At 35.1% G+C, this 27,685-nt stretch overlaps 1 protein-coding gene and 1 pseudogene across 5 annotated transcripts in view; one reads left to right on the top strand and one right to left on the bottom strand.

The window, feature by feature from the left end:
- M1AP (meiosis 1 associated protein) overlaps positions 1-27,685 on the bottom strand; it is a 95,609-nt gene that overhangs the window by 41,601 nt on the left and 26,323 nt on the right. For all 4 annotated transcript variants that reach the window (XM_081265223.1, XM_081265226.1, XM_081265225.1 and 1 more), the window contains exons 3-4: positions 23,280-23,465; positions 16,945-17,113 (exon numbers count right to left, since the gene is read on the bottom strand). In XM_081265223.1, the coding sequence (XP_081121349.1) occupies positions 16,945-17,113; positions 23,280-23,465 (355 nt within the window). The remainder of the gene's footprint in view (positions 1-16,944; positions 17,114-23,279; positions 23,466-27,685) is intronic.
- LOC308632393 (tetratricopeptide repeat protein 14-like) lies at positions 25,919-27,206 on the top strand (annotated as a pseudogene). The gene has a single exon. The product of its transcript is annotated as a tetratricopeptide repeat protein 14-like (transcript).

Genomic DNA, 27,685 nt, shown 5'->3' with positions numbered 1-27,685 from the left:
ATGATACTATCTTAATTAGAATAGTTTTATAAACCATCTTAATAGTTGCCAAGGCAAACTCATAGCTTTATTATATATCTTAACTTCATTTATGTGTGAGGGTATTCAAGATTATATGTGTATACAACCTCATACATAAGATTTCATATATATTACTCATATATGTGCATACATGTATACACACAACATAGAAACAATTTGTCAAGTTTCATTAAAAACTCTGAGAGAATAATTTTAATTAGAATTGCATTGATAGGTCATTTTGGGGAGAACTGAAACCTAATGATATTCAATGTTCTATTCATTAATATGTTCCCTTTAATTATATCTTTTTTTTTTGGTGGTACAGGGGATTGAACCCAGCCAGGGCCTTGTGCATACGAGGCAGGTACTCTACCAACTGAACTATATCCCCAGCCCCTTAATTATATCTTAAGTTATATTATAATGAAGTTTTAAATATTCCCAGTAACTATTCTATAAATCTTTTTGTTAAAATTTATTTCTAAGAGGTTGGGGTTGTAACTCAGTTAATAGTATTTGCCTGGGATGTGCAAGGCCCTGAGATTGATCTACAGTATCACAAAAGCAAACAACCACCCCCCCAAACAAAACAAAACTTAGAAAATGATTTAGTTCTAAGTACCTTACATTTTATTATTTGCAAAGTTATTTCTTAAAAATTTAATGTTCAAGAGCTTTTTTCCAGTTATAGAAATGCTGTTTTTTCCCTATTTTTTTTGGTGCATTATAGTTGTATATAATGGTGGAATTTGTTGTTACATATTAGTGCATGTACACAATATGACAATATAATTTGGCTAATATCCCTCTCCAGCACTTTCACCTTCTCCCTCCCTCCCACAACCTAGTCCCTTTCCTCTATTCTATTGATCTCCCTTTGCTTTTCATGTGATTGCCCTGGACCTTTCTTTTCCTTTTTACACTCTAGTTTCCACAAATGATAGAAAATACATGTTGGCCTTCTGAGTCTGGCTTATATCACTTTATGTAATGGTCTCAAGTTCTTTCCATTTTCCTGCAAATGACATAATTTCATTTTTATTTATGGCTGAATAAATTTTACATATATAAAATATATATATATATATAGATCACTTTTCTTTGTCCATTCTACTGTTGATGGTCACATTCTTTTAGTTTCTGCCTATCTTGGAAGGTTTTTACTTTCTTTCTTTCTTTTTTCTAATACTGAGGATTGAACTCAGGGGCACTCAACCACTGAGTCACATCCTCAGCCCTATTTTATATTTTATTTAGAGACAGAGTCTCACTGAGTTGATTAGTGCCTCTCTGTTGATGAGGCTGGCTTTGAACTGGCAATCCTGCATCAGCCTCCTGAGCCACTGGGATCAAAGGGGTGCACCATCAAGCCTGGTGGTTTTTACTTTCTTTTTAACTTTGAAGGATAGTTTTGCTGGATATACAATCTTGGTTCGTTATTTTCATTTGGGACTTGGAACACATCCTTTCAAATACTCCTGGCTTTTAGAGTTCATGCTGAGAAACTGGAAGTAATTCTGACTGACTTGCCTCTAAATGTGACCTGACGTCTTTCTCTTGAGTCTTTAAAAATTCTATTTTTTTTTCAAATGCAGAAGTACTCCTTTTATTAAGAATCTATTTGGGAGAAACTTAAGTGCTAGACAACAAAGGGAAATTCTGTAGACCTCTGAACATTACTTTTTATCTCTAATGTTCTAGTAATCAGAAGACCAAAGTTAAAATTATGTTTTCTTGATGACTCACTTGCTTCCTTTAGAAGGATACTTGCATATCTATACTTGCATATCTCTATTAATGGAATAAAAATCTTTCTACTTCTAAATCACATATATGGGGACAACAAACAAAAATATGTAAGCTGTGTATGATGCCAATCAGTGAGAAAATAAGCAGAAAACTTTCAGACACAATTACCAAAGTAGATGAAACAAACTTCAGTTGTACCCTAGCTCTGTCCTTAGAGGTTCTCAGAACTAACAAGTTTAAAACAAATGGATCTTTCAGTAGCGTGTTTAACAGAAAAACATGCTTATTTCAAGTTCTATCCATCATATTAAACTCTCAACATACCTAATCTTTCAGTTTTAAATAGTAAAGGGTCCTCAATTACTTAATTTTTTGGGGGGCGTACTGGGGATTGAACTCAGGGGCACTTGACCACTGAGCCATGTCCCAAGCCCTATTTGTATTTTTATTTAGAGACAGGGTCTCACTGAGTTGCTTAGTGCCCCACTTTTACTGAAGTTGGCTTTGAACTTGCAATCCTCTTGTCTCAGCCTCCCAAGTCACTGGGATTACAGGCATGCACTACTGTGTTTGGCTAATTACTTAATTTCTTAAAAGAGCTTAGTCCACAGTTATTTCTGAAATTCCATCAGCTACTTGTGAATCAACTATTCCAGACACTGTTGTGCTGGCTTAAGCAGGAAGTAAGGGGACAAGTGAATAAGAAATAATGAAATATTTTCATCCGACTGTTTGTTCATGGCTTTGATCTGAACACTGCACTCCTAGGTTTTTGCTAGCTGGCTGAACAATGGTGCTTCAAACTGCTCAAAGGCAGGATCAATTTGAAGCAGCTCTTCCAGGCCAGTGCATCTGATGGCAAAGGCAGTGTCCCTGTTGATGGTGGACACTTCCTTGGGGTCAAACAACAAAGAGGAAACTTCATCTCTAGATAAGAAACTAGGATCACTCTGAGGGAGGGCGAGTTGTTGGAGCTGCTGGGCTAAGGACATCATCATAAAATTCTATTCTTGATCTGCTTGTTAGATATTTTAATTATAATGTGTTGTAGAGAAGTTTTTTTTTTAATCTTTTCTATTTGGGGTTCTGAATGCCTCCTGTATCTGGATGTCCATCTTATTCTTGGGGTTTGGAAAATTTTCTGCTATTATTTCCCTGAAGAGGCTATCCATTCCATTGGCTTGCATCTTGCAACCCTCCTCAATTCCAATGATTCTTAAATTTGGTTTCTTAATGTTGTCCCAGAGTTTCTGTATATTCTAATCATGGTTACTTATTCTCTTTTCTTTAGTACTCTCTGAGTGTTGAAGGCTGGCCATTGTCTTCAACTCTGAGATTCTGTCTCCAGTTTGATCTATTCTATTAGAGAGACTTTCAGATGAATATTTCATTTGATTTATTGTGTTTTTCATTTCCATGATTTCTGTTTGGTTCTTTTTCAATATCTCTATCTCCTTATTGAATTTTTTATTCATTTCTTGTACTGACTTCCTTAATTCATTCCATTGTTTTTCTGTGTTCTTTTGGAATTCATTGATCATTTTTATAAATCATTTTTTTGAATTCTTTATCTGGTATTTTGTCTTCTTCAACACCTTTGAGGTCAGTTGCTAGTGAATTATGAACTTTAGGAGGTGTTGTGTTACCTTGTTTTTTCATATTTCATGTCTTCCTGTGTTGACTTTTATGCATCTGTTGGGATGGATTTCTCTTCCACTCTTATATATGAGCCTTTTTAGGGCACAGACTTCTTTTGTCAAAGTATGCTAGAGTGGTCTAGATTGAAACCTCCTTACAGATGTGATATCCACAGGCTTTGATTAATCCTGTGGGGTTTTTTTTTTGTGTGTGTGTGTGTGGATCAGGGATTGAACTCAGGACCACTGAGCCATATCCCAAGCCCTGTTTTGTATTTTACTTAGGGTCTCTCTTAGTTGCTTAGTACCTCACTTTTGCTGCTTTGAACTTGTAATCCTCCTGCCTCAACTTTCAGAGCTGCTGGGATTACAGGTGTGTGCCACTGAGCCTGGCTAATTCTCTCTTTTTGATGTAGTAGTGGATGTCCATGAGTAGGATCTGAGGGCCTATACCTAGACATTTCTACTTGGGGCCTGGTCATTGGCTTGGATTTTTGTCACTTCCTTTCTTTGTATTAAAGTATAACTGAAGTTTGAATGTCATTAATTTGTGTGTAGAGCAAACTGTGCAGTCTTTTGTCTGAGTTTAGTTCAGCAGTAAAGTTTCTACTCTGTGAACTTGTAGTGTCCTTGTAGGTTCCCAATACCTCACAGGATAGGGGAAACAAATGATAGTAACAAACAATATGCAACATTAAAATAAATACCTGGCTCCTACTATGACATCTACAACATTAATAATAAACAAACAAAAAACTAGGAATGGTGAGGTCAGCAATTGTTAACAGCAAAACCAATAATAACCATGAACTAGATCTGGCTTTAAAGCAAATGGTAGGCATCAACTATGTCATTCACAGCAGTAGTAATTGCAGCACCATGAATGGTGGAGGCAAGAGTTATATAAATGGATTAGTTTTGAAAGATGGTAAAAATACAGTTAAGAGAAAGGAAAATGTGATAGAAAGGTAGAAGAAAGTAGTTTATAAGCCAGGCATAGTGGCGCACGCCTGTAATCCCAATGACTAGGGAGGCTGAAGCAGGAGAATTCCAAGTTCAAGGCCAGCATCAGCAACTTAGCAAGACCTGAAGCCACTTAGCAAGACTGTCTCAAATAAGAATAAAAAGGGATGTGATCTGGGTGCTGTGGCACACGCCTGTAATCCCAGTGGTTTGAGAGGCTGAAGCCCTGTGCAACTTAGTGATACACTGTCTCAAAATAAAAAATAAAACCTGCTGGGGATGTGGCTCAGTGTTAAGTGCCTCTGAGTTCAATCCTTAGTACAAAAAAAAAAAAAAGTCTAGGGATGTAGCTCAGAGGTTTACTCTTAAATTAAATCCACAATACCAATTAAAAAGAAAAAGAAAAAAAAAGAATGTGAGTTTACAATGTTTAAAAGGTGAACAGAGAGAATGCAGAAGAGATGTAGCAAGTGATGGTTATAATGAAGGAGGAGAAAGAATAGGAAAAAATAAAGTAAAAAGAGAGAGGAAGAAAGAAGAGAATTTGACTGTTAGCAAGAGAAAGGAAAAAAGAGAAGCAAAAACCAAACCAAACCAAAATAAAGCAAACTAAAAACTCTAACCTTCAAAAGAAAAAGGAAAATAACTACATTTAAAAAATACTCAAAATGAGAAAAAAACACAAATATGTGTGTGTGTGTGTGTGTGTTATGTGTGTGTGTATATATATATATCCATGAACCAATCAGCACAGCAAGAATACCAGTGGGGTTGGGGAGACAAGGAAATAAATGGAAAAAAGATTCTTAAACAAAAGTGAAGGAATTGTCTGTATTGAGGTGGTCAAAATAGTTGAACAGAATGGATGCTCACTGCATATGCCCAATTGTCCTTTCCATTTCTTCTTGGTCTATGGAGAGAGAGAGAGAGAGAGAGAGAGAGAGAGAGAGAGAGAGAGAGAGAGAAAATGTGTGTGTGTGTGTGTGTGTAAGGGCTGGGAGGGTTACAGTTGAAGTGGCCTAAGACTGAAGCTGGTTGAAATAGTTCTCAGCTTTGCTTCTCATCAGTATAAGGTAGGATGGAGTGAGACACACTGTCAATTGTAGTTTTGTCTGCACAGACCATAACAGTGAACTCTCAGGGTGGGGCTGCCTGCAGAGTTCTATGAGGGAAGTTCTAGCAGCTGGGGCTTATAATCAGGCCATAGGGGCTTTGTTGGGTGGTATGTGCTCTGGAGAGATTAGATCAAAACACCCCTAGGGCCAGGCAGATGCCAATCTCTTGTGGGAGTCTGGATCTCAGAAGCCTCCCAGGAATTCTACTTGTGGAGTAGGGGAGTCAACTGTCCACACACAGCTGTCCATGAACACAGCCTCCCCAGGTTTAGTCCCTGAGTGTATTCATACCCACCTCTTCATATTCCCAACCCTTGTCAGCTGGTCACTTGAGCCACCAGATTTAAAGGAAATGCTGAATTGGCTTCCCTTCATTTTTCTTACTTGAATCCTCTTGGATACAATCTTCCCTGTGCCTGTTTTACTAATGTTCTACTAGGTACATCCTAGGCCACAGGATAGGAGCTTACTGGGTGGTACGGCAATGTTTACTATGATATCCTGACTTTAGTAACAGCAGCTGCAATGTGGTCTCTTCAAGATGGCTCCTACCTTAGCTCTTTGCTTGCCAGTTGAGAAATACAGAGCACTTTTCAAGCACCAGTTCATGGTGCAGCCTCTGGATCAGCTAAGTTCAGGTTGTTTTTTTGATTTCAGTTTTTTCCATATATCAAATCTGTTCATTTGTGTTTCTCTGTGTTATTCCTCTTCTCTGTGGTGAACCAGTGCTGCTGCTGTTGCTACTGCTGTTGCTACTGCAACCAGCCTGTCTCCAATGTACTTTCTTCTTTGTTCAATGCACTTGAAGTTTTGCGTCTCTAAGACACTTTCACTGTCTGAGATTGAATTTTAGTGAAATCTCTCTTTCACCCACCTCACTGGGAAACAGTATCCCCACTGCTTGAATCCCAAGCCATAAAGCAACTAGAAATGCAGCTTTCCTCTAATCTGCCATCTTGAATCTCCACCAGGTCTCTTCTTCATTGTTTTTTTGTATATTGATCCTATATGCAGCCACTTTGCACAACTCTTATTAGTTACAATAATTTTTTTTCCATTAAATCTTTTGGTTTCTATTTAGTCAATCAAAGAATCTGTAAATAATGAATTTTGTTTCTTCCTTTCCAATCATTATATCCTTTACTTTTTTTTTTTCTTGTCCTACTAGGTTAGAATAACAATGTTAAATTGAATTAAATTGGTGATGGGGGGCAGGTCTGTGTCTTATGATTGATTTTTTTTTTTTTTTTTTGGTACCAGGGATTGAACTCACCAGGCACTTGACCACTGAGCCACATCCCTAGCCCTATTTTGTATTTTATTAGAGACAAGGTCTCATTGAGTTGCTTAGTGCCTCACTAAATTGCTGAGGCTGGCTTTGAATTCACTATTCTCCTGTCTCTACCTCCCAAGCTGCTGGGATTACAGGCATATGCCACTATGCCAGGTCTTATTATTGATTTTTAAAGGCAAACTTTTGAACATTTCACCAGTAAAAACTATATTTATTGTAGATTTTTGGCAGATACGCTTTACTGAATTATTTCCTATTCCTGGTTTGCTGAGATTTTTCTCTTAAATAATGGATATTAATTTTATTGTATGCTTTCATTTTCTTTTTCCAGTGCTGGGTATTGAACCTAATGCCTCATGAATGCCAGGCAAGCACTCTAGCACTGAGCTATATTCCTAGTCCTATTCATGTTTTTGTTTGTTTTTAACCAGGGATTGAATTCAGTGGGATTAACCACTGAACCACATCCCCAGGTCTTTTAAAAATTCTTTTATTTTGAGATTGGTTCTCATTAAGTTGCTTTTGGCCTCTCTAAACTGCCGAGGTTGGCTTTGAATTGTGATCCTCCTGTCTCAGCTTCTTGACTAGCTAGGATTACAGGTGTGCACTACTGTACCTGGCCCTACCATACATTTTTCTGTATCTATTAAGATAACATGGTTTCTGCCTTTTAATCTCTTGATATGGTAAATTATGCATACACATACATATATACACACATTTTCTAATTTGAAATACCTTGTATTGTTAGGATAAATCCAATTTTGTCATTACTATATCCTTTTTTTTCTAATTTCTAACATTTTTTCTTATGCCTACTCTCCCCTCCCTTTTTTTTTTTTAACTTTTATTCCTTCTCTTTTTTATTCATTGGTTTCACCAGAGGGTTGTTAACTTTATTAGGCTTTTCAAAGATGAATTTTTGGATTGTTAATTATCTCTATTGTATTTTTCAACTGAGATAGTGGAAAAGAGTTAAACATGTGAGTTTTGGAGCCAGAGAACTTGGACTTGAATCCCTGTTCCCTTCACCAAGAAACCTGGAAAACTTAATTTGGACGAGACCTCAGTTTACCTTAGTGTTTTAATCTAGATAAACAAGTATTAAATAAGATAATATGGGAGAAACTATTTAGAACAGAATGTTTTTAACAGTAAATGGTCAGTTCACTATTGTCTACAAGCAAATTTATTAGAGTAGGTTAAGAAATGGTTTTAGTTCACATATCTTTTCTTTGAGGCTCAAAATTTATTTTAGAACAAAATAAGCTAGCAGCATTATTCCCATGACTTATGACTCTTGTTTGGGATTAACTTTAGCAGATTCTAAATTTATTATGATCAAGATCCAGTATTAGGAATTTGCTCTAGGGTGTAGGATTGCTTATAGGTAAGGAGGACATATAAAGATAAGTAAAGTGTACTGCTTCCCCTGCAAGAGGGAAACTTCTTCATATCTCTGTCTTGTACCAACACTTCTTAGCCCTTTTTAAAGTGTGCGAAAAAGAAAGAGGAACAAAATAGATAAAGAGCAGAGAAGAAATGTTATGGGAACAATAAAAAAAGTTTTATGTTACTGAAAATAAAATTATATACATGAATCACAACTATGTAACATAAACTTGATTGTGGTCAATGGAGAGATGACATGCAAAAATAAAAGTAGTGCAGGTCTGGGGTTGTAGCTCAGTGGGGGAGCTCTTGCCTTGCACGTGTAAGGCACTGACTGGGTTCAACCCTCAGCACCACATTAAAAACAAATAAATAAAATAAAGTTATTGTGTCAACCTACAACTAAAAATAAACAAACAAACAAACAAATAAATAAAAGTAGTGTAATAGGCAGAGGGATTTTGAGGGATTTTGAAGTTAAAAGTTGTTTGATGATCATGTCTTCTTTTTGATAAAATACAGTATTTATAAGATCAATATTCATAAATCAATAGCTTTCCTATATTCTAATAGTGATTCTGTTGAGAAAGAAATCATGAAAACTGTCCCATTCACCACCACCTAAAAGTAAGAATACTTGGGAATTAATCTGATCAAAGAGGTAAAAGATCTCTATATGAAAATATAGAACACTGAAGAAAGAAATTGAAGAAGACCTTGGAGGATGGAAACACCTCCTATGTTCTTGGATAGGCAGAATTAATACTGTCAAAATGGCCATATTACCAAAAGCATTATATAGATTCAACGGAATCCCCAACAAAATACTAATGACATTCTTTACAGAACTATAAAAAATAGTCCTTAAATTCATTTGGAAGAATAAAAGACCCAAAATAGTCAAAGCAATCTTGAGCAAAAAGAGTGACACTGGAGGCATCACAATACCTGATTTCAAATTATACTACACAACTAGAGCAACAAAAACAACTGAAAAAAGTTTAACACACAAAAAAAGGCAAATAAACCTATCAATAAATGCACAAGAGAACTAAATAGGCATTTCTCAAAAGAAAAAATAAAAATCAACAACATATACATTGAAAAAATGTTCAATGTCCCTAGCAATCAGAGAAATGTAAATCAATACTACATCAAGATTTTACTTCATTCCATGGCAATTATCAAGAATACAAATAATAATAAATGCTGGTGAGGATGTGGGGGTAAAGGTACTCCCTTACATTGTTGGTGGGACTGCAAATTAATATAACCACTCTGAAAGCAATATGGCTATTCCTCAAAAAGCTAAGAATGAAATCACCATATGACACAGCTATTTATCTCCAAGAATTAAAATCAGCATACTAATATGATACAGCCACATCAATATTTATAGCAGCACAACTCACAAGAGCCAAGTATGGAATCAGCCCAGGTGCCCATCAAGATATGAATGGATTAAGAAAATTATATAAATATATATGAATATATATATATCATGCACACAATGGAATTTTACTCAGCCATAAAGAAGAATGAAATTATGTATTTGCTGGCAAGTGGATGGAATGAAGAATGTCATGCTAAGTAAAATAAGCCAGACTCAGAAAATCAAGGGATGAATGTTTTCTCTCATATGTGGAAGCTAGAGTAAAATAAAGGATAAAAAGGGGGGTGTTGGATATCATAATGATAGAGGAAAGATCAGTAGGGGAGAAGAAAGAGATGGCGGGGAGGATTAGGAAAGGGGAGAAAATGTAAAATGAACTTGACAAAATTATGCTATGTGTATGTATAAATATGCCACAGTGAATTATACCTTTACATATATTTATAAAGCACCAATTAAAAATAAATAAATAGAAGGAAGACCAGTAGAGCTGAGGAAAGGGAATAGGAGGGAGGAGGGGAGGGAAAGAAGAGGCACTAGAGACTAAAATGGAGCATATTAAATTCCATACATGTATGATTATGTCAAAACAATCTGAACTATAATGAATAACTATAATGTATCAGTAAAAACATAAAATATGAGTATTTAGAGCTTGACATTTTCTCAGTAAAAGGTATATATATAAAGGTATACACAAACACACATGACTAATACCACACTACTATTAAAATCAATAGATGAGATCTGTACAAGGTGCTGTTGTAAGTGCTTTATGTGAAATGTGTATTTAATCTTCACAAAATCCTATGAAGTAGCTATTTTTTGCCATATTTTATGAAGGAGAAATTTGAGTAATAAAGAGTTAAATTAACTTGTTTAAGGCCACATGGTTCTATATTGTAAAAATCCAATAGGATGGTTAAATAATAAATGATAATGAAGTAATACAATGTAATATCTTATAGATATTAAAAGGAATGGATTCAGTTGTTATGTGGCTAATGGAAAAATTACTAAATAAATGAATAATTATGAGTAATTATCTATAAAATGCAGAGAAGTGAGTATGATATAGTCTCATTTAAAAAATATTTTGTTTTAGTTATAGTTGGACACAATATCTTTATTTTATTTTTATGTGATGCTGGGGATTGAACCCAGCGCCCCACACATGCTAGGCGAGTGCTCTACCACTGAGCCACAACCCCAGCCCCTAGAGTCATTTTTTATTTGTTCTTTTTATTTATACATGACAGTAGAATGTATTTTGACATATTATACATACATGGATTATAACTTCCCATTCTTGTGATTGTATATGATGTGGAGTTACACTGGTTGTGTATTCATATATGAATAAGGAAAGTTATGTCCGATTCATTCTACTGTTTTTCCTGTTTCCATGCCCCTTTCCTTCCCTTCATTCCCCTTTATATAGTCCACTGAACTTTTATTCTCCCACTGTTTATTGTGTTTTAGCATCTTCATGTCAGAGAGAACATTAAGACTTTGGTTTTTTGGGATTCACTTATTTCACTTAGCATGATAGTTTCCAGTTCCATCCATTTACCAGCAAATTCTATAATTTCATTCTTCTTTTTGGCTGAGTAATAATTAGTCTAATTTTTGTAAAAGGAAATAGTAACAATAATGTTACCTGTTTACCCATACACATGTACATGCAGGGACAGCAGTAAGACACTTCAGTAGACTGTGTCCTACACTGTTAACAGTGGTTGTCTCTGGAAAGTGACATTTTGGGTCATTTTTCTCTTTTATATTTCTATAATGTTTAAGTCTGTATAATTTACAAAAGATGTTTAAATCATAGGACAAAAGCCACAACAAAGAGCACACAGAAGGATCTTTCAGCTAAATTTTAAAATAAAGAATGAAATGAACAAGTTAAACAATGTAATAACAAATGAACAAAAGTATTTTTATACATTTGGAAGAAAACAACTAATAGACTTTAAAAGTTAAAAATGATCAGAAAATCTTGATTAATGTGAATGCAATATAAAGTTAACCTTTTAATTTTAGATCTTTTAAAGGACATTTTTTTATTTTAAAAATTTATTTTATTATACAGTATAAAACCAATATTGACAAAGGTTAAAACACATAAATGTAAACATACAACTCATTAAATTTTGACTCAGAAGCATCTGGTAACTACCACCTGGGCTAGCACTCCTGAGCCCCCATCTCTGCTCAGTTGCAGTTACTACTCTCCCTCTTTCTCAAAAGGATTCCTGGTCTTACCTTTTACATTGAATATTTTGCTTGTTTTTGAACTTTATGTAAATAAAATTATCCAGGAGGCATTTGTTTCTCAATGTTCTGTTTGTGGAATTGACCAATGCTTTTGGGTATACCTTTCCTTTAATAATTTTCCTTATTGGATAGTATATTAATATACTTCCACATACCATGAATTCTACTATTGGTGAAAATCTGGAGCATATACAGTTAGGTGCTATTATGAATGAAGTTACTATGAACATTTTTATATATGCTTTTGGTGCACATAGGCACTTCTTATGCCTAAGATTAAATTATTTATTGCTAAAACATAGAGCATGCATATTTTCAACTTTTTAAGATAATGCCAAGCAATATTCCTTAATTGGAGTCCATATTTACACTCCCAGTAGCAAAGCATTAGAGCTTTTGTTGTTTTGTACCCTTACTAACACTTGGTAATTTCATTCTTTTATGTTAGCCATTCAGGCAAGGTATATAATATCTCATTGTCTTAATTTATACTTCTTGAGTTCCAATTAGGTTGAGTATGTTAAAGACATTTTCTAAAATGTGAATCTACTTTCCTAATTTTTAAATTAATTCTTTCTTCAATGATTCTGGATTTTTCAGTCTCTAAGTCTTCCTTGTAATGTTTCGTTCTTGTTAAGCAGGACTGTACTAAATGAAGAAAGAATTTAGACTGACTGAAGGATATATTCTCACTACTATTTTCAAAACTAGTCTAAAATATCAACCTTTCTTTTGATTTGTTTCTGTCTTCAAAAAGTAGAGTACAGGACTGGGGATGTGGCTCAATGATAGAGCATTTGGCTAGTGTGGGAAGAGGCCTGAGTTCAATCCCCAGAACTGGAAAAAAAAAGTACATTTTTCATTTAATTAATGCCATGTTCATCAGAGTTTCAAAAATTCTAATTAGATATGAGAAATGTGTGAATACTATGGATTACATAGGGAAGCTATGAGTGCTTGGAATATGTTACATTTAAGCTGACATCATAGACAGTAACCACAACCTCTTCCAAATCACTTGATATTTTTTCAATTATTTATTCAAGAAACATTTATTGAGAATCTACCATATGTCAGGGTGAGTGCTAAGTGCTAGTGATACAAAGATGTATAAGAAACAGACTTAGTTTCAGGTAACTGACAGTTTACTTAGGAACTGGTCATATAAGCCAATTTCATGGCTGTGAGTATAGCTCTGTGGTAAAGCACTTGTCTAGCATATGTGAGGCCCTGGGTCCAATCTGTGGCACTACCAAAAAAAAAAAAAAAAGTCTCTGGCCTGGGGTTGTGGCTCAGCAGTAGAGCGCTCGCCTAGTGCGTGCAAGGCCCTAGGTTCAATACTCAGCATCACATAAAAATAAATAAATAAAAACAAAGGTATTGTGTTCAACTATAACTAAAAAAATTAAATATTAAAAAAGTCTCAGAAAATTTTCATGAGTATTAATAATAAGAATAGCTAACTTTTTACTGACTACTTATAATGTTCTAGGTAATTAACATACATGATTTCATTTAATTACAACAACTACTACATGGGTTAGGAATTAATAACTAAGATTTAACAAGGCTAAATACCTTACTCAAAGTTGTGCAGTTAGGAAGTGATATACCTGTGAATTAGACTTAGGCAACCTATTTCTGGAGCATATATCCTTCTGAGAATGAGAGAAGCTGCTGTTGAAAATATCCTGATGATGCCAAAATGAATCAAAAGGAAACTAAAGAAATAAAGGAATTAATTATAAGGAGAGCGCAGATAAACTAGGGATATTTCAAGCAATGAGGCATACACACACACACACACACACACACACACACACACACACACACTTGGTCCACAGAGGGATTAAAGCAATTTATGGGATAATAAATTATTTAGAAGCAAATAGGAAGCTACTGGGAGGATATCAGTAAAGCAAGGTAAAAGGGGTTTTCCTGTATTTATAAGCTCTTCTATAAGCACAAGCCACTAACTATTCTAAATAAAGACTTCATGCAGCCTCAGAGTACTCTGAGCTCTATGCTATTATAGACACAAGTTCTTTCTAAATCGATGACTTATCTGTCCTTGACCAAAGAAAAAGAAAAACAGCTTCTCTCCCTCAGATTTAGTTTGGGGAATTCAATGCAAAGGACTCTGATTGATGTCCTGGAGAACTATGATTGCTTCAGTTTGAGTCATGGTCCACTAGGAAGATGGAAGTGTTACCAAAGTAAGGGGATGTGGGGGATGCTGAGCCACACATATAACTGTAATCAATTAATTAAAAAATACTTTCTGGTAATCTAGAATATGCTCTACACTGTGACACAGAAATTGGTAAAACAAGTTTCTAATTCCAAGGTTCTTACACTTTAATGCAGATTGAAAAGATAGCAAGTAGTTCACAATTCTGGTGAACAGACAAAATTATCACGCACAAAAAAGCAATGGTAGACAGTTATGGATGGTATATAATTAAGTGCTGAATTGTGTGGTACAGACCACAAGTGATAATAGTTTTTCTAAGGAGAGGAAAATTAATACGGTAGTAATGAAACTGAATTAGGGTTTAAGTGGGAGGATTTGGCTAGAAGAGGACAGGGGAAGGAATTCAGAGAAAAGACTACTAGGAGTAGAGGTATGGGAACACAAAGAAGGATAGTTAATGAGGAGTCTACATATAAAAATGTTTTTTTTAAAAAATGGGTTGTGTTTATTTGTTTTGTACCAGGGATAGAACCCAGGGACACTTAAACACTGAGCCACATCCTCAGTCTTTTTTTTTTTTTGAAACAGGGTCTTGCTAAGTTTCTTAGGGCCTCGATAATTGTTGAGGCTGGCTCCACAGCTTTCCAAGCCCCTGGGATTACAGGCCTGTGCCACCACATTTGGTTCAATGGTCTTTTATCTATTTTTTGAAAGAAGGGGCTATGCATGTTGGCTTTGCTCTGGACTCACAAACTATGTCACCTTCTCTTTGAGTATATAACTGTATACTTGTACAAACATTATCTGTAGGATAAATTCCTGGAAATGTTATTAGGAAGTAAAACTTTGTGTGTATATATACTTATATATATATTTATATACATATTTATATTTAGATATATACATATACATATTTATGTTTATATATAGTTATTGCCAAACATATAGGTGTATGTGTGTATATATATATTCACACACATATATATATGGTTACTGCCAAATGACTCTCCAAAAAAATCATATAAATTTACACTTCCATCAATAGTAAATGAGACTCCTGACCAGACATTTTTCTTGGTTATTTTTTATCTTTGCTAGTCTAATGGGCAAAAGGAAATCATTTGATTTTAACATTATACTGTTATTCTTGAATTTCTCCCAGGATTACTTTGGAGGGGAAAATGCAGATAAGTATAAATAAGTACATCTAAATCATCTATAATCCTACATTTCCTGGAAGAAATTTTATTCAAACTGAGTTTAAAGGACAAGTGGGAATTAGCCAAGCAGAGGAGGAGGAAAGGGCCACTGGGAAAGATGTGAGAAAGTAAGATATAATTAACTTTCAGAGATGAACTCATGGTTTCCCATTACCAGGACATGTCAGATAGAGGTGGGAGCAAAGCTGTAAAGCGAGGCCAAGGATTAGGTGAGAAAGACCATGAATGCCATGCTGGATTTAATTCTAAGGCAATAGAAATTTATGAAATGATTTGTGAGTGTGTGTGGTGATGGAAATTGAACCCAGGGCCTTGTGCACAAGAGGCAAGCACTCTACCAACTGAGCAATATTCCTAGCCCCTTATGAAAACATTTTAGTAAGTCAAGTGGAAATTACCAAATTATGAAGTTTAAGAGTTTCTTTTTTAACCAGTTTAGTTTCATCTATCACTCAAGTTATAGCAGAAGTGCAATGATTAGATCATGAGATTTGTAACCTAATCAGTCCATCTTAGTGTGAATGGAGTAACTGGGTGGTAACTGTAGGCAAGTGAGGCACTGGAGGAAGTGGGTCACTGGGGGCATGCTCTGGAGGGTTCATTTTCCCCAGCCCAATCCCTCTTCCTGCCTGGCCACCAGGAGATGACTCTTCTGCCATACTCTTCTGCCATGATGTTCTGCCTTACCTTGGGCCCCGAGCAATGGACTTGGCTGAATGTGAACTGAACCTCTGAAACTATGAGCCAGAATAAACTTCTCCTATAAGTTGTTCTTGTCAGGTATTTTGGTCGTAGTGACAACAAGCTGACTGACACATTTAGGTACCAGGATACTTATCCAGAAGTATAGACTCTCACAGGTGCCTGGGCCCTGGTCTTGCAACTCAGCACAAAAGGTATTTTGCTTCACCCAGGCCTGGCATGTGTTCCATTGTTCCATTAAATTTCACTTGCCAAACACAAATTCCTACATAAAATTACTAAGAATTTCAAGACAGCAGCCAAAAAGCATTAAACCCCAAGCATGGGGCCTTTATGCATACAGGAGTCTGTGTGACTGCATTGGTCATTAGCTTATGCAGCCATCCTTACATGTAAATCTGTTCATGCAGCATTAATTATAACAGCAAAATTAATGTCATTAAACAAACTATAACAGACACACAATAATAAATCAAGAAGTCTCAAAATGAGATAGAGTTATAATACTGATAGCTATCTAACATACATAAAGAATTTATAGAATATTAGGTATATCATGATCCCATTAAAATATTAAGTATGTATGGATAAGTGTATGTATGCATATAGAAAGGAACATTTGTAAGGATTCCACAATATCTTAAAAGTGATTAGGGGGATGAAGTAAGTTTTATTTTTTAGACTTCTAATATTTCAGCTTTAACTATTATTTCTGAAATAAAATAACTATTACAAAATTTAACACCTAAATCATTTGAACTGCAGTGGAATCTGCTGGTTAATTTATTACTTAAGAACATAAGAAGATTGTGGAAAACAATTTTATTGACCCATAAAAATGACTCATTACAGATATTATCATTCTTTTAATTTCAAAAAAAAATTCTTGCAGCAAGGAGGATTGTGAATTTGAGGTTAACCTGGATAACATAATGAGATGCCATCTTGGAACAAAAACAAAAACCAAAAAACCCCCCTTACCATCATTGCTGGGCTCTTCAAGAGGAGATGCTGAGTCCATGAGCTCCAGGATTCCCTTTGTGATTTCAACAACTTGAAGCCTTCTGACCCTGACAAGATCTATATCTTTCAACCCTTCCTCCAGTTGTTTGACCACTTCTTTTCCAGGGTGGGAAGTCAGGACAGTAATCTGAAAATAAAATCTAAGAATCAACATGTTTATTTTCCCAGAGGTCCAGAGTGAGGAATATCACAGCAGAAGTCTATGGTAATGGCTATTATGTTTAGTGTAAAGAGGATGATTTAACTGTAACTTACAAATAAAATTTCACTTAATCTTAGCCAAAAGGCCACGAAGTGATACAGACCATTTTCATTTGGCAGATTGTGGTAGAATAGGTAATCAGAACCTTCCAATCAGGCTGAGCCTAGAAAGTGACCAGTTAAAAGCAACAACTGTGTTTTAATCTTTTAAGATTGCTTGAAGCACTGGTATCATCTCATTTGTTCAAAATGCTTTAATTTTTACACAAAAACAAAGGAAATAAGACCCTTAAGTTTTACTCACTAGTGTGCATTAAATATTAGGAAGCCTGTTGTTCCTTCTTTCTATAATGCTTCCTTATAGCATTCTTAGACTGATTCTTCCTTTGTTTATCTTGGATCCAGTTAAGGTATTTCTGTTGCTTTTTTTTTTTTTTTACTGTAAAATGTGCTAATCTTTGACCAATATATGGGACCTAAAGGAATATTGAGGTGTTTGTGTATAATATTTTATTCCATCTGAATGAACACACTGTATGTTTTTCTCATAAGTTTTGTCTTGGATTTTGAAACTATACTTTTTTTTTTTTAAAGAGAGAGGAAAGGGAGAGAGAGAGATAGAGAGAGAGAGAGAGAGAGAGAGAGAGAGAGAGAGAGAGAATTTATTTATTTATTTTAGTTCTCGGCAGACACAACATCTTTGTTGGTATGTGGTGCTGAGGATCGAACCCAGGCCGCACGCATGCCAGGCAAGTGCGCTACGGCTTGAGCCACATCCCCAGCCCTATATATATACTTTTTTAAAAAAAGTATTTATATATAAATGTTCCATTAAATTCTATTGTTCCATTAAATTTCACTTGCCAAACACAAATTCCTATATAAAATTATATAGAACCAGGGATTGAACTCAGGGACACTAGACCACTGAACCACATCCCCAGCCCTATTTTGTATTTTATTTAAAGACAGAGTCTCACTGAGTTTCTCAGTGCCTCACTTTTGCTGAGGCTGGCTTTGAGCTCTTGATCCTCCTGCCTCAGCCTCTCAAGCTGCTGGGATTACAGGTGTGTGCCACTGTGCCTGGCAATTGTTAAATATATGCATTTTTAAAAATATTTAGATAGTTTTTTTGAGAGAGAGAATTTTTTAATATTTATTTTTCAGTTTTTGGTGGACACAACATTTTTATTTTATTTTTATGTGGTGCTGAGGATTGAACCCAGTGCCCCGCGCATGCCAGGCGAGCGCGTTACCGCTTGAACCACATCCCCAGCCCATATTTAGATGTTTTTGATTGATGAAGTGGGATGCCTATGAAATCCACAATAATTATTATTTTAAAAAACTTTATTATTTTAGATAAGTTTTAGGTTCAGAGCAAAATTGAGATAGCAAGTGATATCCTAAATGCCCTCTTCCCTCAAACATACAATACCCATTATCAATATCCGCACCAGAGTGTGTATTTGTTGCAATTGATAAACCTACATAGATACATCATATTTATCATAATCATCCAAGTCCATAGTTTACCTTGGGGCTCACTTTTTGTGTGGTACATTCTATGGATTTGACAAATGTACAACTATATGCACCCATCAACATAATGTCATACAGGTATTTTCATTGCTCTTAAAATCTTCTATGCTCCACTTATTCATTCCTTCCTCCCCATGGCCCTTGCCAACTACCAAACTTTTACTATTTCAATAATTTTGCCTTTCCCAGAATGACATATAGTTGGAATAATAAATTATATAGCCTTTTCAGACTGGCTTCTTTCACTTAGTAATATGTATTTAAGGTTCTATCATGTTTGTTTTGGCTTGATAGCTCATTGGTTTTTAGCAGTGAATAATATCTCATTGTCTGGATGAACAACAGTTTTATTAAACATTCATCTACTGATGGACATTTGGTTGCTTCCAAGTTTGGCAGTTACAAATGAAGCTATTATAAACACCCATGTGCAGAGTTTTGTGTGGACGCATATTTTCAACTCCTTTGGGTAAATATCAAGAAGCACAATTGTTGGCTGACAATCCAAGAGTGTGTTTAGTTTTGTAAGAGCCATCAAACTGTTTTCCAAAGTGGTTATAGCATTTTGCATTCCCACCATCAAGAATGAGAGTTCCAGTTGCTCCACATCCTTACCAGTATTTGGTATTGTTAGTGCTCTGGATTTTGGCCATTCTAATAAGTGTAGAGTAGTATTCAATTGTGGTTTTAATTTGCATGTCACTGATTGAGATATGATGTGGATCATTTTTTCATAAGCTATTGTATATCTTCTTTGATGAGGTATCTGTTAGGTCTTTATCCCATTTTAAAACCAAATTGTTTTCTTTTTGCTGAGTTCTAAGAGTTGTTTGGATATTTTAGATAACAGTTACTCGTCATGTCATCTTCTGGAAATTTTATAGTTTCACATTGTACATTTCAGTCTGTGATCCAATTTGTGGAGGGTGGAAGGTCGGTGTCTAGATGTATTTATTTTTTGCACACAGATATCCAGTTACTTTAGCAAGCTCCGTTTGTTGAAATGACTATATTTGTTCTATTGTGTTGCCTTTACTCCTTTATCAGAGATCAGTTGACTATATTTTGAGGGCCTATTCCTGGGTTCTCTGTTCTGTTTCATTGATTTGTCTGTTCTTTCACCAATAGCACACTGTCTCTTGATTCTCAGTTTCTGAGACAATAAAATTATGAAGGTTTAGGGAAAAAGTGTCTTCATTTATGTTATGGATTTTTAAATTTTATTTGGTTCTTTCTTAGGAGTTCTCTTTTATGCTTACATTACCTGTTGTGGTATCTACTTTATGAATTAGAGCCTTCAGCATGTTAATCTATTCTGTGTCTAGTAGAGCCCTTAGCGTGTTATTCATTGCTACTTTCAGTTCTACAGTCTGTCAACATATAAATATAAGCAACAACTTCCCTAATAGAACTCTTAAAGCTCAGGAAATACCAAGAATTAATAAATGGTATGTCATTAAATTAAAAAACTTCTGCACAGCAAAGGAAACAAGAGTGAAGAAAGAACTATATGATGAGAGAAAAATCTTTGCCAGCTACTTTTCTGACAGGATTAGTATTCTGAACATATAAAGAATTTTAAAAATTTACCATCAAAATAAGCAAATAACCCAATCAACAAATGGGCAAATGAACCAAACAGTTCTCAAAAGAAGAAATGCACATTGTCAGAAATGTACATTGTCAACAAATACATGAAGAAATGTTCAACGTCTTTAGCAATTAGGAAAAATGCAAATCAAAACTATACAGAGATTTTAGAATGGGAGCCATCAATAATATAGATGAGGTTGGGGGTATAGCCTAGTTGGTAGAGTGCTTGCCTTGCATGTACAAGGCCCTGGGTTCAAACCTCAGCACACACACACATACACACACACACACAAAGAATATATGACAATAATAAATATATGACGATAATATACGTATATATATTATATATATATATATGTCATATAATATATATGACAATAATAAATGCTATAGAGGATATGGGGAAAAGAAACACTTTTACACTGTTGGTGGAACTGTAAACTAGTACAACCACAATGGAAATCAGTGTGGAGGTTCCTCAAAAAACTAGGAATGGAAACACCATATGACCAAGCTATAATACTCCATGGTGTCAATCCTAGAGAATTAAAGTCAGCATACAAGAGTGATACATGCGTACCCATGTTTTTTTTTAATTTAAATTTAAAAATTTTTACTTTGTGATATTGGGATTAGACCCATGGGCACTCTTCCACTGAATTACATCCCCACACCTTGATATTTTTAATTTTTTTAAATTTTCTTTTTTAGTTGTAGATGAACACAATACCTTTATTTATTTATTTTTATGTGGTGCTGAGGATTGAACCCAGTGCTTCATGTGTGCTAGGCAAATGCTCTACCACTGAGCCACAACCCCAGCCACATGATATTTTAAATTTTGAGACAGGATCTTGCTAAGTTGCTGAGGCTGGCCTTGAACTCATGATCCTCCTGCCTCAATCTCCTGAGTTGCTGCCAACCTGCTGGCTTGCATACCCATGTTTTTAGCAGTAAAATTTACAATAACAGTACAATTTACAATACCAAATTATGGAACTAGCCTAGGTGTCTGTCAATTAATGAATGGATAAAGAAAATGTGGTATATATACACACAATGTAGTTTTATTCAGCCACAAAGAAGAGTTAAATTATGTCATTTGTGGGAAAATCAATGGCTCTTGAGAGCATTATGTTAAGTGAAATAAGCCAAACTCACAAAGTCAAGGGTCAGATTTTTTTAAACCTATGTGGAAGCTAAGAGAGAAAAAAGGGGGAAAAAGGACGGGGGATCTTATGAAAACAGAGGGGTTATCAATAGAATAGAAGAAGGAAATGAGGAGATTGGAGAGGAAGGGTACTGAAGAATGAAATTGACCAGATTAATTGTTATATTGTATGCATGTATGAACATGTAATAATGAATTGCACTATTATGTATATTTATAACATACCAATAAAATTTTTAAAAAGTTAAAAGGACTAGACCCCAAAGCCACACATAAAATTTATCACTACAGCCAGTTACAGTGGCAAATGCTTATAATTCCAGTGACTTGGTAGGCTGAGGCAGGAGGATCATAAATTTGAGGCTAATTTAGTGAAACCCTGTCTCAAAAAATAAAGAGGACTGGGGATATATCTCTGTGGTAATGCACCCCTTGGTTCAATTCCCAATATTAAAAAAAAAAAGAGTTTGGTATTTCTTGTCCTCCATATCAGTTAAGCTCTGATAAAACCCCAGCAGGTTGGGTTCTATTGAATTTGTTTCTCCTGAGGGCACAACTTGTTAAAAAGAACAGAACACTCTTCCTCTCCAGTCTGAGGTATGAGGGAATTTCGCCCTGATATTTACTATGAGAGTCTTGTACTTCTGAAGGCAAAACTCCCAAAATTGTGGGCCAGCTTTCATGACAGGGTGTCTCGGGAGTTTTTAACTTTCAGACTTGTCCATATCTATCCTCCAGCAATTTGTCAATTAAAGTTCAAGTTTTCCTACTCCAGCTCTGGTTCCAGTGGAGATTTCTCATCCAGTATGTTGTGATTTTCTGTATCTGTCTGTGTCTAATTTTGGAGGCAGTAGTTTGTTTGCTTTGTGATCTTAGCTTCTCTTAGGGATCCAAACAAAGTTGTTAACCTTTGAGTTTGTTTAACATTTTGCTAGTTGTTAGGATGAAGTGGTGACTTCCAAGTTCCTTACATGTAAAACTGGAAACCAGAAGTCTCTGCAATTATTTTTTAATGCATCTGTTTGCTGTCTGAGGTTACCAAAGGCTGAAAGTGTTTAACTCATCTCCCTTATATATCCATGGAATATTTAGCCATGACTTATTTATATTTTTAAGATTCTCTCAATCTGGCACCAGAATAGTAGATGTTTTATATTTGCATAATTGCTAATCTCAAGAAACTTTACTTCATTTGATGACAAGATTTGATTAAGAACTATTTCAAGTTCCTAAGGGTACTCAGGTAATTATATATATCAATCTAGGAAGCTTAATATTTGGAAGTTACAAAAATCTGAGGCAGATGGAATATTCAGATTTTATTTTGATTCAGTTTTTCCTTAATTCACTTTAGTTCCTATTTTTGACCTTCAATTTTTGACAATCTGCATGTTAAAAATCATATATGATATATGTCTTCTGTTTGCAGGGAGCTGAAAATTTAGCCTTGAAAATTATATTCACTGGATGTAGTGACTCATACTTCCAATCCCAGTGGCTTGGGAAACTGAGGCAGGAGGATTGTAAGTTCAAAGCCAGCCTCAGAAACTTAGCAAGGCCTTAAGCAACTTAGCAAGAACCTGTCTCAAAAAAAAAAAAAATTAAAAACGGGCTAGGGGTGTGACTCAGTGGTTAAGTGCTCCTAGTACATAAAAAAAAGGAAAAATTACATTCAATGTGTATGAAACAGAGAACAATACAAGGATTAAGGATTATAAATAATGAAACACCTATCTAGACCAAAATGGGAGGATGTCTTTGAGTCTTAAAGGCCAGCATCTCTTACCTCCAGGGAAGTGTAGGGCAGAGCAGCACCTGTGGTCACATATCTGCTGTATTGTTTGAATTGCTGGAGTCCATCCTGTATTGCCAGCTGTAGAGAAGTGCTTTGTGGTCGGAAACAGCCTTCTGTCTCTATCATGCGAAGCTCTGAGATGCAAGCCTTCAACCTAACAAAGTTCCCTTTCACTTGCTGCAGGAAAAAAAAAATCAATAAAAGACACAAATTTTCAGTGACCCAAGTTTCAGATTAATTGGCAGTCTAACTTCCTTATCAATTACTCCTCAGTAGTTCCTTTCCTGAAAAATCTGTTCATCTGACCAATAGGTACTGAATGCCTACTATGCACTAAAATCTTACCTATGCCAAATGAAGGAAAACTTTTAGCCAAAAAGGTTTTGTGTAGATTTATCAGATATAGGAAAGAGAGTGTTACATATTTATTTAAATAAATAACCTTTATTTTTCAGAACAGTTTTAAGTTTATGGAGTTGAGAGTTTCCACATACTCCCTTTCTTCCAGCTCATTTTCTCCTCTGTTAATAATATTTTTACATCAGTATGGCATAGTTGTTATATTTGATGGGGCAATATTGATACAATATTATTAACTCAAGTCCATAGTTTACATTAGAGTGCATTCAGTCTTTGTGTTGTACAGTTCCACTGCTTTCAATCTACTATTTTATATCATCTAGAAAATAATTCTGATTTATTAATCTGTAAATTAAGGAACATAACCAAAAGATTAAATAAAATTTAGATTTTAGATTTGTGGTTCTGCTTCTAGCAAGGATTCAAATAATTGAAAAGACCATTTATTTTTGTATTAACTTTAAAAAATTTTTATTGGTACACAATAATTATACAAATGGTGGGTTACTTTTTTTATTAGCTACACATGACATTACAATGATCTTGGCAATTCATACATTTGAATCATTGGGGTATAATTTCTCATTTTTCTAATTGTACAGATTGCAGAATCACACTGGTCATAGAGTCATATATATATATATATATATATATATATATATATATATATATATATATATAGCAATCATAATGTCTATTCTATTCTGCTGCCCTTCCTATCCCCACTACTCCTCCCCTCCCCTCCCATCATTTCGCTCTATCCAATCTAATGTGAGACACTTTTTTTTCTTTTTCTCATCACAACCTCATACATGTATTCTGTATAATGATGAGATTCCCCTTCCATCTTCCGTGCAACTCCCCTTCTCCCTCTTTTCCCCTCCCACCTCTCTTCCCTAAAAATGGTGGGTTTCATTGTGGTATATTTGTATGTGCATGTAACATAATTTGGTCAATTTAATCCATCCTGTTCCTTCCCTTGCTCTCATTCCTCCTCCTGTTTTCTTTCCTTTACCCTACTGATCATCCTTCTATTTTTATAAGATTCTTTTTTTTTTCTTTTTTTCTCTCTAGCTTCCACATATGAGGGAAAACATATATCCCTCGACTTTCAGAGTCTGGCTTACTTCACTTAACATGGTGGTCTCTTTAGCTCCATCCATAGGAAAGGAAGTGCTTAATTCATTCATTTACCCAATGGAAGGTCCAGTTGTGACTGCTGAGTTTTAATTTGTGTAATCTGCAAACTAGAGGATTAGCAGGGTTACCCTTAGACATTACCTTCATTTCTCAGTCCACCACAGAGCTTCTCTACTTAAGAATCATGTTTTGCCAGAAATGAGGACTTTGATATGGTTGATCATTTCAGAATCAATAAAGTTCTGCCTAATCATTCTTCAGGATCATTTCAGTAAAGAAGAGATGTTTGGTATGGTTTGCAGTAAACTTAAGGAGCTAACATGTAAACCCCAGACAAGTAACTTCTTGGTTCTTCTCATACTTTTTTTTTTTACAAAAACTTGCTCTTAGGAAACAATATAATTTAATCTGATTTTAGGTCAATGTTACTTCTTCTAAGGATATGTGCATTTTGAATAGATGCAGTCTGAAAATTTGTGTCACCATTTGAAGGGATTCCATGCATCAGTGGAAGGCAGGGGGTAAGAAGGATTTATATTTTGGGATGGGGAAACCTTTCTGACCAAAGAACAGAACTGAGTAATATCTACAATGCTCATAAAATCCTTGAGCTTGAACTTCAGTCTGCCAGGATATGAATTTTGTTTAAGTCAACTCCTGACTTGTTTGGGGTTGCTTCCTTTATTTACCTTGTCCTCTTCCTGAATCTTGGGCAAAATATAAGCACCAGGAAATAATTCTGATACAAAAAGAACTCATAATCTAGATATGGAGATAAGGAAATATTTAAGAAAGAAATGAGAACAAATCAGGCCTTAAGAATAGCCTAATAGGTTTTGAACTTTCTTCCCTCAAACATCCCAAAATAATCTGAAAAGCCATATAAAACTTCATATATCTTAAGTTGACACCTAAATTTTAAAATTCTAAATGTAAGGAGTTGCTAAAGATGGAACTTCCAGCACATTTTAAAATATTAATATTTTAAAATAAAAATATTTATCCTATAGGAAGCAACTATATAAGTGCTATTCATTTGGGGCAGCTGCCAGGCTGGTGCCTCAACCTTCTTGACCACTGATTCAAGTGGTGGACACGGAATAAGTTCTAGTAGGCCACAATCTCTAGTCATGGATGGGGACCTTCTGGGGCAGTTGCTAAATTACCACCTGTGGTCATTGCTGTCCTTGCTATGCCAGAATGAATAACAGGACAATCAGTACTTCTAGAGCCTTCTATGCTGGGTATCAGAGCCTGCTGGAGGCTGCTGTCCAAGTAGCATTTACATGGCAGAAAAGAGAATAGAGTTAATTAACAATATTGAGATACAAAAATTCATCTCCAAAAAAGCAGATTAACTTTTTGCACTTTCCTAGAAATCAGATGTACCTACAACTTCTAAAGTTAATGAAGACAATGTAGATCATTATGCAGTCATCCCACTTTTAAAGCAAGTCATGGGAATATTTAATGTGGTGGGGAATGAGCAGTTTTTCCAAGATATTGAAAATGGTGATGTAGTGATTGAAAGAATTAATTCTACTTTGGGAATTTTGTTTTTTCATTGTATTAATCTGTTTAGGAAGTGGCATCACAAGAGACATATCCCACTTAGAAATCACAGTTCTTTGTCCATTAAGAGATATGCCTTTTCACAGTCACCATGGGGATCCTTTATCATATTACCAAACTGGTGACATTATTCAAAATGGAATCAAGGATTTTTGGCAGATTTCATGAAAAACTAGCAGTGTCTCTTTATAGCTCATCTCTTTCGCCACACCTATCTGGTTATTAAACTAGGTGTAATTACTTCTGAAGAGCTTCCTTTGTAATATAGGAGGAGTGTTGAACTAAATAGCAATTCTCTAGATTCCTATGAAAATATTATACAGAGATCTCTGGGATTTGTTAATCCAGAATTAGTTGAATTCCTTCTGGGAAAACCAGGAATAGATGAATCTAATATATCATATAAAGCAAAAATTTCTCTGAAGATGATTTTGCTCCTGCATTAAGAAAAAATTTGTCTGCAGTTAGGCTTTAATATGTGTGAATACTGGAGTTAACTATTTTAAGGTTTAATGCCATGTGGATGCTATCAATGGATACAATAAAGCTCCGGAAATAGATAAGCAAAATGTGGAAGGTTTGGTAGCTCAAGGAACATTATACATGACAAAAGGAAATCTAAAAAAGTCCAGAAGATTTTAAGCTTGCATTAGAAAACTGTCCAACTCACAGGAATGCAAGAAAATACCTCTGCCAATTACTTGTAGAAGGAGGAGGGCAGTTAGAAGAAGAAAACTTTTTAAATTCTGAAAGTTACTATAAGAAAGTTTTGGCTTTGGATGAGATTTTAAAGATACAGAGGATGCTTTGCAGAAACTTTATGAATATATGCAGAGAAAAAGTTGAATAGGAAGAAAAGCAGAAAACAAAGAAAACAGAAACAAGTGAAGAAAACAGAAACAAAAGCAGAAAACAAAGAAAACAGAAAGAAGTGAAGAAAACAGAAACAAAAGCAGAAAACAAAGAAAACAGAAGCAAGTGCTCTTAAAAGAAGAGAAAAAAGTAAAAGAAGAAAAGAAGAAAGTTATCTTCTTCCTCTTCAGTGTTTCTTCTGCTTATGAGTCTGTTTCTTCCTCATCCTCTTCCTCTTGAGGTCACAAAAGGCATAAGAAACAAAAGAGGAACCTTTCAGAGTCTTCTGGCAGTTCCAAAAGGCATTCATCTAAAGCATCCTCAGGTCAGATTGATCAGAATAGGAAAGATGAGAGCTAACCAACTCCAATTAATACTTCAGTGTTTTTTCTTAACCAAAAACAAGAAGCTTCAGAAATCTGCTGGAAAAGCAGGATGGTTATATTGTCAAAAGACACAGGTAAAAGAGAAAG

Source organism: Spermophilus citellus (assembly GCF_964194105.1).
Source record: "Spermophilus citellus genome assembly, chromosome: 13".
In the NCBI taxonomy this organism is placed as follows: Eukaryota; Metazoa; Chordata; class Mammalia; order Rodentia; family Sciuridae; genus Spermophilus; species Spermophilus citellus.
Note: the sequence above shows the minus strand (reverse complement) of the source record. Positions and strands in the feature narration are given on the sequence as shown.